Below are 14,452 nucleotides of genomic sequence, written 5' to 3'. Positions count from 1 at the left end.
GAATAAAAAATAATTTAAAATAAATATTAGTTTACTTGTTTAATGTAAATCTTTTACCCATAGATTAATATTTTATAAATTACTTTTAAATTATTACATTTCATTTAAATATAACATGACTCACCATTTATAGTTAATATAGATGATTTTGCATTAACGAAATTGATTTTTTGTTTCATACTCAATTTAACTTTTGTCTCTTTCTCACATTTTTTACTGAATAATATTGATGAAGTATTATTTTTTATGATAACTAGAGAAATCTAGATTATTTATTTAAGTCTAATAGATTACAAAATGTTGGTATGCTCCTGAAAATGAATTTAGTAGGAACAAGGCCAGTAAGTGTCGAGATCAGTGCAATGTTCCATACCAATACCATAACCTATAACATTATTAATATTCTCATCTGCACCAACACAGTTCATATTATTGCCTGCATTCATCATATTCATGTTTATTGAATTCACATGATCAGCCATAGTTACTCCATTTCCAAGATTCAAGTTAAGCCCTGAAATGCTGAATCCTCCATCTCCACCTGTTGTTGCTGACAACATATTTGCAGGATAGTTCAACTGAGAATATTGCACTGTTGGTGCAGCAGTACCGTTATAGTTATGATTCCATCCGTAAAGGAAATTATAAGGAGATGAAGAATCTCTCAGCATCATATGATTAGTACCTATCTCGTGCATGCTATAAGGATTCACTCCTGCTTTTGTAGGGTTTGAATTATTACTAGGATACTTTTTTCCACTTCCACTCTTCTTGAATACCCTACAAACTACCCATCCTTCCTCCTGCATGCACATCTAACATGATTAGTTACTGACTACACGACACTGACACTGATACTGACACGTCAACAACAGACACACAGAGATATTAATATTATACCTTGTTTGTTGTGAAAGTTGATTGAGAGTGAACACGATATTCATGGATGACCCAGTTGCTTTTCTCTCCTCTAGGAGCTCTACCTTTGTAGAAAACCAAAGTCTTCTTCATACCAACCAATTCTGACGTAACACTGTCGAAAATTTCTCTGTCTTTCCCTGTGGTTTTCCAGTATCCAGTGTTAGTTGCTCTATTGGTTCTTACACCAGTTGGGTATTTACGATCTCTCATGCTGAAAAAGTACCATTCTTTTTCTCCCATCTTTGCTTTCCCTATAATTAATCAAATTATTATATTCATTACAATAAACCAAAAAAAAATCATAAATATATGTATTTATTTATATATACCTGGAAGGTCCCATGGTTCGAATTTATTGAGGTCTATATCAGTGATTGCTCTTCCCGTAAAACTAGAATCTGATATCTTATTTATGAGATAGCAAGTGATGAGTTCTTCGTCTGTAGGATGAAATCGAAATCCAGGTGGTAGGGTTTTCTCCTTTCCACTGCTTTCTTCCATTACTTGAGTGGATTGAGAGACACAAATTGTTACTAGTTTAGGTTTTGATGTATTTTGAGTACAGTATATAGTTATGTATGATTCACAGTAACTTGAGGGATACTGCAAAATAGAGTGTGCATATGAATGAAGTTAGAGAGGTTTCTACTAATCAGCATTGTATAAGAAGTTAGATGAGGAATTTAAGTATTAAGGGAAAGAAGAAAAACGTGAGGCAGTGTGTTTTTGAAGATTCCACCAAATGTGGGTCTTCACCTTCAAGTTCTACATGCACACAACTTGATAACGGTAGAATGTAAATTTCACCTCTTAAAAATAAATAGGTGAGATGTCACGACTTAAAATATATATATATATATATATATATATATATATATATATATATATATATATATATATATATATATATATATATGTATATATATATATATATATATATATTTAAAAGCCTCCAAAATATAATGTATAAAAGTTTAACTCCTGAACAGTATTATAAATCACAAATATGTTATACATATATGAAAAGAAAAAAATATTACAATAGAAATGGATGCCATAGATTTCAGAGCCAAGTTAAAATAATGGACCTTATGTGTGCCAAAAAGTCACGATGCGCCAACATTAGGAATATTATGAGGAAGAAGAACAAAAAAAACACATGAAGATAGATAGGGCTCCCTAAGAAACTGCAAACATTTTTGTCAAAAAAATGAAAGCAACCACCAAAATATGAAAAATGGATCATTTCAAGGAAGACCGTATCTTATCCTCCTGACCGGTTTCCAGAAATCCGTGTCCTCTCCTTCAATTCTTTATTCTTTTCTATTTTCTAACTTTGTGGCCTCAATTTAGATTTTCCACATTAAATTGCTAATTACTCCATCTTTTTTTCTTTCGTCTGAGTTAAAATTGAATTTTTATCTCAGTCTTATGGGCGATGTAACGAAGAGAATGATAGATCGTTTGTTCTTTTTTCTTTGAGTTGGTTTTTTCAACCGGAGTGAATTCTAAACTAAAAAATTAACAGAACGTTGTAGAAAAAGAAAGCGACAATAAAACAAACAGAACATCTCAAAGGAATGCGTAACTGGTTCTTTGAAAATCGTAAGATGACTTGTTAAAAAGGATAAACTTTATCAAACACTCCAAATCACCTTAGTGAGACACTCAAGTGTTTTAGTTCTCAAATATCATTATAAAGGAACCTATGAAAAGACATTTAAATCATATGGCACATTAAAGGCGCAAATTCCTAAGGAACATGAAATTCTTCTCTTGGTTTTCCAATTAAGCTAGAAGAGTTGTCGACGGACGAGACAAATATGACAAACCCTTGCAGACAAAGTCTTGCGGGACAATTATTTCGGGTCGACCATAATTATCATCGACCGACCACCCGAAGAAAGTCATGATTCGTTCAGATTACTGGTAGTACATGGGAACTACCATATGGAAAAGTGCAGGTGATCTAGAGCCAAGATACATTTAATGACTCCTTGCATCTCACGCCCGGAGAATAACATATTGTTATAATCGCTTCATTATATAAAGGACACACACTAATTTCAGATACATAATTTCAAATTCAAATTTAATTCACTCTTTTCCTTCACACACCCTGCCTCGAGCGTTTGAGTGCCAACCTTGCAAGTCAATCCCTCCTCCGTCGCATCTGAGGCTCACGTCCATCGTTGTCTGTCGCAACCACCGATTCTCCGATCATTTATGATTCCATAGCGGAACAAATCCTATGAAAAAAATAAATGAATATATAGTATTTTATTTTGGTTGATAATTTAATTTTAAAATTAAAATTGAAATGTATAAATATTTTTATTCATCTTTAAAAAGGATAAAAAAAATTTAAGTAATCACAATTTTTTGACATAAATATCTATATATTCTTTAAAATATATGGTATATATCCTTGGATATGTGCTAAAAAATATCGATTATTCGTTTGGTAGATATCTCCACGTATATGGGGTGTATACGTGTTGGCATATCAAGTGAGTCACATATTGGATGAAAAATGGATGTTGAACATTTTATGAGTGTGAAGACTCAATGACTTAAGGTTTTGGTTTAATTATGTGATGTCCAACTAATTTAAAGTAAGTGCTTAAAGTTCAATGTAATAATCCTGAAAGCTCTTGGTGATCCAACAATAGGAGTATCATATTTTTTTAAGAGTTAAATATGTTTGTGGTCCTTCTAAATATCACATATTTCATTTTTAATCTTTTTGATTTTTTTTTTAAAGAATGGTCATTCTAAAATTTTTCATACACACTTTGCTCTCTCCTAGAATTAAGCGACGATTTTTATAACTTAACGATAGAATTAGCGACAATTTTAGCATGAGGGGTCAAAAATTATGGATGGAAGTTTTTAAGAGGGACCATTCTTTGAAGGAATTTTTTTGAGAGGCTAAAAGTGAAATATGAGGACCACAAACATTTTTTTAATAAAAAAAAACAAAGCAATAATATAGAAAAAGCCAAGATACAACAAAGGGGGCACCAGACCAAAATCCTCTTAGTGAATAACAAATCTGTAATTAGGAAGACATAGTTTATTCTTAACTATATCCGGGATAATGGCCCTAGGATGCTTAATCCAAGAAAGAGGCAAAGGGGGATTTATAGCTAGGGAAGCTAATAAATCCGCATAATTGTTCCCTTCTCTGAAAGTATGAGAAATATGGAATCTCAAATTCCTAATTTTGACTAAACAATTGAGTCAGATGATCCTAATATGCCAAAGAACCATAGAGGGATCCTTAACAGCCAGCAAAACAAAGAAGGAATCAGTTTAAAATCAAACATTATTCCAACCAAAGTTAGAAACAAAATCAATTGCCTTAATAACCCCGAAAAGTCTGCGATAATCTAGGAAGAGAAGACAATCTTCTCAGTATAAGAGTATATTTTTCACTTATATGAGAATAATATTTTACAGAGATTTGCATCAGTATATAAAGCTATAATACATGATGATAATTAAATAGAATTAGCTAGAGTGATGCCTAAACTATAGCTACTGTTTGTTAACTACTTGATAGGATCAAATGCTAATAATAACCAATAACTCTCATTTAATTATTTGATGACCAATTCAAATTATTTCTTTCATTGGTCCATTACGCCCCCTCAAGATGAAGGTTCCATCAACGACCTTTATCTTGGACATGAGTTCAGTGAACTTGGTTGTGGGAAGTGGTTTAGTGAGTAAATCTGCCAGCTGATCCTTGGTAGACACATGTGTTACGATGAGCTTGTTGGTTTGAACCTGTTCTCTGACAAAATGATAATCTAATGATATATGTTTCATTCTTGAGTGAAGTACAGGATTGGAACAAAGGTATGTGGCACCCACATTGTCACACAATAGTCGTGGAGGATCATGTATGGGTATTCTTAGTTCATGCAGTAAGTTTTGGAGCCACATGATCTCAGTGGTAGCGGTAGCAACTGCACGATATTCAGCCTCAGTAGATGACCGTGCTACAGTTCTTTGTTTTCTTGAGAGCCACGAAATTGGGTTGCCTCCGAAGAAAATGATATAAGCTGAGGTAGATGTGCGATCATCATTGTTCCCACCCCAATCTGCATCAGAGTATGCTAACAAGTTGTTTGCAGCAGTTTTGTGTAGCATGTGTCGCATCCTGCGAAAAATCAACCGGCGAGCTAAAAAATAAAACACACAGAGCCGCCACTGCGCGTTATTTATCCCAAGATAGGGAAAGGAAACGCTCAGAGAAACCTGGAAAGACATGGTCTCGCGACCAGAGAGAAAAGGTTCGGGAGTCGGTTACGCGAGGGGAAGGTATTAGCACCCTTCACGTCCTAGGTACTCCTAGGGATCCACGTTCTAAAATAAAGAAAAGGTTGCTAAACATCACACACACACACAGGGAACGCAGGTGGGGTTAAGAGAAACGGGCTCGATATGGCGTCGCACCTTATGCCTACATATCTTGTCTGGAACAAGAATCAGAGCCACTGTAGTTCGGCTTACGCACGCCAAACAACACAAAACAAACATAAACAAACAAGGGTGGTAAACATGGAGCCCGACATCCACTGGATGGAATTACGTCGGCATCCGAACCAAAACACACTCAAAAGGGCAAACGTGGAGCCCGACAGCCAATCACTGGGCTTACGTCGGCATCCGAACCCAAAACACACTCAAAAGGGCAAACGTGGAGCCCGACAGCCAATCACTGGGCTTACGTCGGCATCCGAACCCGAAACACCAAACAGCACAGTCAGATAACAAGTAAACGCACGCAAAAAAGAAAAAGGTTGCCCGGAGTGGTCTCGCACGACCACCTGCCTACATACCTCGTCTGGCACGAGGATCAGGGCGATGTAGTTCCCCTGAAAGGGACTAAATTGCTAACCAGAAACCGGGGAAAGATACACAACTAGGGAGCTGAGACTCGAGCCTAATGTTGTCATGCATCGTTCACCTAAGTTCGGTTTTCTATCCTACTTGCATAAACAAGCCTATCCTAACCAGGAAAGAAGCTAGCACACAAGCATACAATCACATATCAAATGAGAACAGGCATCTCAAACAATCATGTCAATCAGAGATTCACATAGCACACGCTATAACCAAACAAGAGGCTCAATCAAAGGGGTTTGACCGCCGAAGCGAGTCGTCTGTACATGGTTTTGATTTGCTCTTAACCTTGCCATTACGAGGCTAAGGTGAAGCAGATGAAAGGATGAAGTGAGGATCAGACCTCACAGCTCATATCCCTAACCAGGGAGAGCGTCTGACAAATGAGCATGGGTCCAGAATGGGGAAACCCTTCTATACTCGGAGACTCTGACTCAATGTGCACTGCACAGATCTTGGGCTCTTGATCTCAATGCTACAACCATGTAATGGGAGCAAGGAGAAGACTCAACTGAATAGTGGGGGGTAGACTGCATACCCCTACCTTCCACCAATTGCCTTACTTGAAGGGCTTTTCCTGCTTGGCTTAAAATAAACATACACAAGCATTGCCTCTTAAGGAGGACTTCAGACAATTTGCCCGGCCCGGTAACAGCCGGGTCTCCAGACTACATGAAGTTTTAAGAAGTTACCTCAATGCAAATTGCTTATGCAAAGCAAAGCAAAGCAATAGTTCACAAGGAACTGAGCAACTAAAGTACCTGGAAACAATCAAACTCAGTCAGTACTCAAGCAGACAAACTGTAAACAACAAACAATTAACCAGTCAAACTATACAACACAAAGCAAGCTCAAGGCTTAAGCCCAAGCTTCAACACCTGCAAAACAATGTTATGTTAGTGTACAAACATCCACAACATCAATTAAAATGGATTTGGACCATTATCCATGTGCATTGCTTTTTAATCCTGAAAAATCAAGCAAACATTAGCAACTAGACCACTAGGCCAAGCCTAGGGTCCAAAAGCAAGAAAAAAATTTAAACAGCAAGGTATTCATCAACCAATCTCAAATTAACATTAAACAAGAGCAAACATCATTGGTCTCATGTTTATATCATCCATCATGTTCAATTCATGCACAAAACAATCCCTATTGGTCCATATGGAGCATCAAACACACAAACAGAAGTATTGCATTCAAAACCACGTCAAAACACATCCAAAAATTCTCAAATAATTACACCTAAACAGGGATCAATCAAGGTCTACCATGTCAAATTTGAGCTTAATTGGGCAACTGGAACCATGTCAATGAAAATCAACAAAAACAGACACAATTTCATGCTTCAATTCACACCATCAATGCATACATCCACTTCAAAAATTCATATCTCATTGAAAACAAAAAAGAAATGGATGAGACCAAAACAGGGAGGTCCTAACATGTGTCTAGTTCATGCATATCAAATTTCATGGCCATACAATACAACATGAGCATTTCTCAATCATTCTACCAACCTAGGTCAAACAAGCTTGCACAATTGACCAACAGAAATGAAAAATCACAATCAAATTGAAAATGCAATATAAAATTCCACAAAAATTCATACAGCATCTTAACATACCAATCAACCATCATGCAAAATTTCATTTCATTCTAACAAGTATAGACCACTCAAAAAAATCCTGCAAGTTGACATAATGAGGTGTGACACAAATTGTCACACCTAAGTTCCAAAATTTGCTGCTCAATGACCAGGTATCAAAAATTCATGAAATTTATATGGAAATGAGCATCAATGAGTCAACAATCATCACAAAAAGTTTCAAGAATTTATTCTACATTATGAGCATTTCATGAGCAAATTGGTAGAATGTAGCAAAAATGGATACATGTGAAACAAGCCTAGGTCAAACAATATTTTTGCCATGCACAACTTTGACCAATAGGTCAAAAAAACCTAAAGTCAACAACAAAGTCATAGAAAAAAACTCCATATTTTTCTGAATTTTTTTACTATTTTTTATGCATTTTTAATGTGATATGAATTTTTTAGAATTTTTATGAATTATATCATAATTAAATGAAACTCCAATGGCATAACCGTAATAATCCAGGACCGGTAAACACATTTGAATTTGGGAAACGCACGAAACGTGAATCAAACAGGAAACAGTCCCAGACTTCATCTTCCTCCCCGCGCGGTATCAATACGTTCATCACCGGCAGCTTCGACTTTGCTCATTTCTCAACCGAATCTCACAAATTAATAACCGTTGGAAAGGTCTCCTAACGTAGAATCCGAATATGTAACCTAATCAACCTAAATCTAACTGTATAAACAGGATCGATCGTTTAAAGTTTCGCATTCAAAACTAAAAATCGCTATATCTCATTCTACAATCAACCAAATCGAAAACTACGAATTGCAGCATGCTCAGCAATGAATAAACTACAAAAACCATATCTCAATTCAAGAAATAATGAAACTCGAATTCGCACCTTAATTCGACGGCAACAAGTAATCCGCGAGCTTCAAGCTTCGAATCATGAAAACAGATGCAGCCTAACGTCCAAAGAGATGATTGAAGAAGTTAAATTGGCTTAAACACGATCCAAATGCAAAAATGGTGAAAACTCCATTGTTGAGTTCAAGCATGACAGTTGCGATTGGCCAAGCTTTTGAGGTTCTTGATCACAAACAGATGGAGGAGAAGATGATGTGAGTTGAATGCAAAAGGAATTTCGTGATTTGGTTCAGATTTGATGAAGTTTGATGAGATTGAAGCTTTTGTGTTCTTGATGGAATTTTGAGAGAATGAGAGGTTTTTGGATCCAGCTTTGGTAATTGTGAGAGTCTGTTATGATTATGAAGTGTTTTAGAATATATATGGTAGCTTAATCCATCACTAATCATCTTAATTAACCACATTAGCATGTTAAGTGAAATTGTCATTTTGTAAACAAGGGCAAATTTGTAATTTCCATGTACAGCTCATTGCCAGCTGTTTTGACAGCTCATGCAAACTCCAAATGTCATATATGAACCATAGAAACTTGTCCCATTCCCATTGGTGGTGTATTTCTCAAATTCACATGTGTGTGGTAATTGTCCAATTTTCACCATTTCACTTTCCAAACCACATTCCAAACCAAATGCTCTGGCCACAAAGTGATTATTCAAACAAACTTAAAATGCCATTTCTGAGGTGTTGGAAAAAGTCCCATTCAAAAATTCCAATTATTTTGACATTTGGACCATTTTGCCCCTGGTCCAATTCAGCTGTCCAGTTGAAAAGTGACTTTTTGCCTTGGCCATTTTTGAACAAATCCAATGATGCACCCTCAAAGTACATGTCAAATGGAGTTTGTGCATATAAAGAACTTGCAATTTGGACAAAGTATGTGGAAATTATGGCCTCCTGATTACGGGTCATTTTTGAAATTCACTGAGCCATAACTCCCAAACCATACATTGGATTTTCAAGTTCTTGGACTTTTTGGAAAGGTGAGAACAAGATCTACAACTTTCATGTTGAACAAATTTTCATTTGAAGCTTCCTTTGACACGTGGCTTTGAGGTCCAAAACTTTCCATTTTTGGAAACTTCAATTACAAGTCACTTTCTATTTTTGGCAGTTTTTGTCCTGACTTGATTTTCTTCATTCTTAGGCTTTGAGATGTCAAACAACACTTGTTCCCACATGAATGAAGTGTATCCAACTCATTTCCACCTCCACATCCATCAGATCATGTACAGTTGACCACAGTTGACTTTTCATCTGATAGATGAATTTGTCAATGCACAGATCAATTTGAGCCCCAATCTTCAACTGAAATGGCTCAAGGGTGAAACCCTAGCCTCAATTAGCACAATATAATCACAAAATGAACCCCACATAACCATCACAGACCTCATCTCCTGATCCAGCCCTGATTGGCCCAATACAACTGATTAGGGTTGACCAGTGGTCAAAACCCTAATCTCAAGGTATCTTCTTCAATCTTCTGATGACATCCAACCATGATGATGATGATGTATCACTTCAATCAAGATGAAGACCAATATCCTTGGAGAATCCCAAAACCCTAATTCACAGCCCAATCCTCAGATGGCCAATGATCAGTCAATGAAACCCTAGGCTTGCACTTAGACTTCCTCATCTTCTGATCAAGACTTGGGAGGATAGCTTGCACAATGTAACCACATGATATGCAATATGCAATGCCTAATGACCTAAAATGTATGCAAATATGTTAACGCTAGTCCCAAGAGAGGAGGGCAAATTTTGAGGTGTTACAGTTGCCCCTATTCAATCCACTGTGAACCTGTCGATACGAAATAGCCTCGGCTTTCGGATGATCAGGATGAAGAGTGATTGAATACCAAGAAACAGACGAACAATTTGCACTCTGATGGGATAATAATTAACAACGCCTGTCAGCATCGGCGAAGAAACAGTTTCAAAAAACGTCGACCTGGATACCAAAATAAATGGTAACACAGGGATAACCATGGTCTGAACACCACACATCCACTCGGGATTATCATCCTCTCCCTTTTTTTCTCTGCTTTTCTTGGACCCCGAAATTTTCTTATCTCTTTTTCATTTTCTTGAACCCCGAACGTTTCTCTGCTTCTTTTTCTTATTTTCTTGAACCCCGAAATTTTCTCTGCGCAAACGATCCTCGGACCTCTGCATTTGAACCCTAGAAAATGCCTCAGCACTCCTTTTTGCCAACATAATGAACCCCGATCTCCAGTTTGAACCCCAGTCGCCTGACGATAACTCTCGATCGCCAGAATGAACCCCGTTCTCCAGAAAATGTATCCACATTTCCTTTTCTCCATTTGAACCCCAGAAAATGCCTCAGCATCTCTTTTCTCCATTTGAACCCCGGGATCGCGCTGATCGCGTAACGTCTTCTGATATCATTCCCATCTCTGTCCGACGGAAACATTTCCTCCAATATCGCACTACTGGGGAACACTGCTGATCTGACGTCATGGTACCACACTCCTCAGAGTAACATTTTCAACCAGACACTGACTGATGACTGGGAGAAAACTCGACGTTTACTGGACATCGAACAATGATGTTGACAGGACATCGAACAATGATGTTTACAGGACATCGAACAATGATGTTGACAGGACATCGAACAATGATGTTGACAGGACATCAAACAGGGATGTTGACAGGACATCAAACAATGATGTTGACAGGACATCAAACAAGGATGTTGACAGGACATCAAACAATGATGTTGACAGGACATCGAACAAGGATGTTGACAGGACATCGAACAATGATGTTGACAGGACATCAAACAAGGATGTTGACAGGACATCAAACAAGGATGTTGACAGGACATCAAACAATGATGTTGACAGGACATCAAACAATGATGTTTACAGGCATCAAACAATGATGTTGACAGGACATCAAACAATGATGTTGACAGGACATCAAACAATGATGTTGACAAGACATCAAACAATGACCGACCAGACATTAAACAATGACTGGGAAATAACTCGACGTTTACTGGACATCGAATGATGATGTTTACTGACACCAAAGAAAGCTCGACCAGACACTTACTGATGACTGGGAAATACTGCTACTCACAATGCTGAACTCCTCGGAGTATCGTCTTCACTGTCCGGCAAAACCAAATCCCAAGCGGTAACCACGGCTTGAATCGCGCTGATCGCGTAACATTCTCCAATCTTCATTCCCATCTCGGCCCGACGGAAAAGCTTCCTCCAGTATCGCACTACTGGGGTACATCTCTGATCAAATCATGCGGCTAAACTCCTCGGAGAACCACTTTCACTGTCTGACACAACCACTTCTCAAACGGTAACCACGGCTTGAGACTAGCTCTATGCTTGCAACAATGATGCATGATCTTTTTCTGCGTAATGCTCCATAATTATGGAAATGCTACGCGATTATTATTTTTCTATGCAATGTGCTATGCTTATTTACATGATGAATGCATAAAAAGTATCCCTCTCAGGGACTCTTCTGAAGAGCACGAGACACTCTGCTGAGGAACTCGTCAATACTCCGATTCCACCCTGCTGGGGAATAGAACTGCTACTGGGAAAAGGTAACCCTTGTTGGGGAAGAACCTCCTTTGCATCCAATCCGCTCGGGAAACTGCTGGGGATGAGCACCACCAACACTCTGTGGGGATACAACAGTCTTGACTTGCTGAGGATATCAATCCTGACTCCACTTCGGGAAAACCCTCACAGATACCTGCTGACTTCACTGGGGAAATACTCACAGAGACTCTGCTAGGGGAATAGCAACCTCCAGGCTCAACTGGGGGAACATCAATACATCACCTGCTGGGGAAGAACCTCCTTGACCCTGCTAGGGAACCGCATACTACTCCGCTGGGGACAACCCACGCAATCCATAGTTAGAATCAACTTAGCTGGTGATGTAAATATCCGTCTGCTACGGGACTTTGTTCAATCCACTGGTAGGATGAACACTGCTGGAGATATATTTCATTGAAACCCGCTCCACTCGGGGAGTAACAACCTTCAGACCTGGCTGCTGAGGAAACACCGTTGTAAACCTGCCGGAGATAACCACCATGACTCGGCTGGAGAAAGTCCACAGACCTTGGATCTGCAGGGGAGCTAGTCCTCTAATTCTGCTTGGGGACCTAGCTGGGAAATGAGAAAAGTAGGTACAGAACACCCATCGACTCGTCGAACCACAGTATCCACCTCCCAATCTCGTATCAGCTTTCCACTTTTGAAAATTCCCAGACTCATCTGGACCTTTTCTGCTCCATCATCTTGTATTCCAAATCGCCCCGCGCTCGACGAGAACGTACTCCTGGGATTTATACATAATTTCAACCTTTCGACTTTGAAGAGTCTTCTTGGTTAATTCCAAAGGTCGTCGGACGTCTCGTCGTCTCTCCGTCCTTTCTTCATACACTCGCCCTTGATCGGACTCTGCGGGGAATTACACACTTTCAAGTCTTTCGACTTTGAAGAGTCTTCTTGATTACCATCAAGGATCGTCGTGCGCCGCAACGTCACTTCGTCGTTTTTCCTTTATTCGTCCCTGAACAAACTCTCTGGGGATCTGTCACAAAACTTCCACATCACAACCTGCAAGTGAGTGAAGGATACCTAACAGTACCTGCAAAACAGATCGTCAGGTAAAACCGTGCCCCAGGTGTGTCAAGATTTCAACACTTGGGTCACTCAACCTTCCAAATAAGATTTCAAGCTTTCAATCTTATAAGCATGCATTGGAAGGAACCTGTATGTCTAAAAATGCAAAATTCTTTATCAAAATATCCGGATGTTTTTGCAATCAAAGCGGTAATGAAAAACAAAAACAAAATTATTTGACTGAATATGCATTTATTGATTGGAAAAGGTGTGGCTCAAATGAGCAATACAAAAGGAAGCAATTCCTGAAAAGAGGTAATTGCGCACAAAAGGAAAAATCTATCCTAATGGCAATGTGAAACCCGTGATCTCATCGAGTTCCAACTCGGTTACACCCCATATGTCCTCAGACTCTCCGTGCTTTCTGCCTTCTGAACAAGACGATTCCGACTGATCCCTACCGGGTATTATCCATGATGCCTCAACCAAAGCGCAAACGATCATGCTAGACGCAGTTGTTCGTTTCAATCCCTCTTTTGCCTGGACCGCCCTTTCGGGTTTTCAGTCCACCGGGATACCCATTTTTGCCCAAGTCGCCTTCTCAGGTTTTCGACTTGCCGGGTGTACATTTTTCATTCATATCCCTAATTTTTGCCCGAACCTTTCTTTCTGTTTTTGGTTCGCCGGGATGCCCATTTTTGCCTGGACTATTTTATTCTTTTCGTCCAGCGGGTCTTTTTATACGAAGTATTTTTTAACTGCGTCCGCATTCACAGGGGATGGAAAATCCTCACCATCCATGGTCGTTAGCAACAAGGCTCCGCCAGAGAAAACCTTCTTGACCACGAATGGACCTTCATAATTCGGTGTCCATTTGCCCCTTCGATCGTTTTGAGGAGGAAGGATCCTTTTCAGCACCATATCACCTACGTGATACACCCGAGGTCGCACCTTCTTATCAAAAGCACGTTTCATCCGCTGCTGGTATAACCGCCCACGACAGATGGCTGCCCGCCTCTTTTCCTCTATCAGGCTTAACTCTTCGTACCGGGTCCTTACCCATTCCGCCTCTTGCCATTTCACGTCCCTCAGGACTCTCAAATAGGGAAACTGAACCTCAACAGGTAATACAGCCTCCATTCCATATACCAATGAGAAAGGAGTTACCCCAGTAGACACACCGAAGATCAATACCCAGGATACCAGTTTCCTACTCAATCACACCGTCGGTGCATTCGAATGTTATCTGGACAACAAAATCTTATTCTCCTTAACCTCCCCATCAGACATCAGAATCCGTTCGGATTCGGGGTCAGGCCCCTCCTCCGGGATCAGTCGCTCTCAATCCTTCGATTGGAGCACCTCGAGATGTCCTCATCAGGGAACTCAAACTTCATTGGTTGATAACCCACCATGGGTTGCGGAGCGATGTAATCAGACAATACACCCCTTGATTGCTTT

General features: G+C 39.1%; 1 protein-coding gene across 1 annotated transcript; it reads right to left on the bottom strand.

Moving 5' to 3' along the window:
* Positions 1-323: 323 nt before the first annotated feature.
* On the bottom strand, positions 324-10,481 carry LOC127085098 (NAC domain-containing protein 92). Its single transcript, XM_051025684.1, has 4 exons — positions 10,460-10,481; positions 1,251-1,424; positions 901-1,172; positions 324-803 (listed from the first exon to the last, which is right to left on the bottom strand). The coding sequence occupies exons 2-4, from the start codon at positions 1,420-1,422 to the stop codon at positions 324-326; spliced, it is 924 nt and encodes a 307-aa protein (XP_050881641.1). The 5' UTR covers positions 1,423-1,424; positions 10,460-10,481.
* Positions 10,482-14,452: the final 3,971 nt, after the last annotated feature.

This window comes from Lathyrus oleraceus, chromosome 5 (assembly GCF_024323335.1).
Source record: "Lathyrus oleraceus cultivar Zhongwan6 chromosome 5, CAAS_Psat_ZW6_1.0, whole genome shotgun sequence".
NCBI lineage: Eukaryota > Viridiplantae > Streptophyta > Magnoliopsida > Fabales > Fabaceae > Lathyrus > Lathyrus oleraceus.
This window is presented reverse-complemented; position numbering and strand designations above follow the sequence as displayed.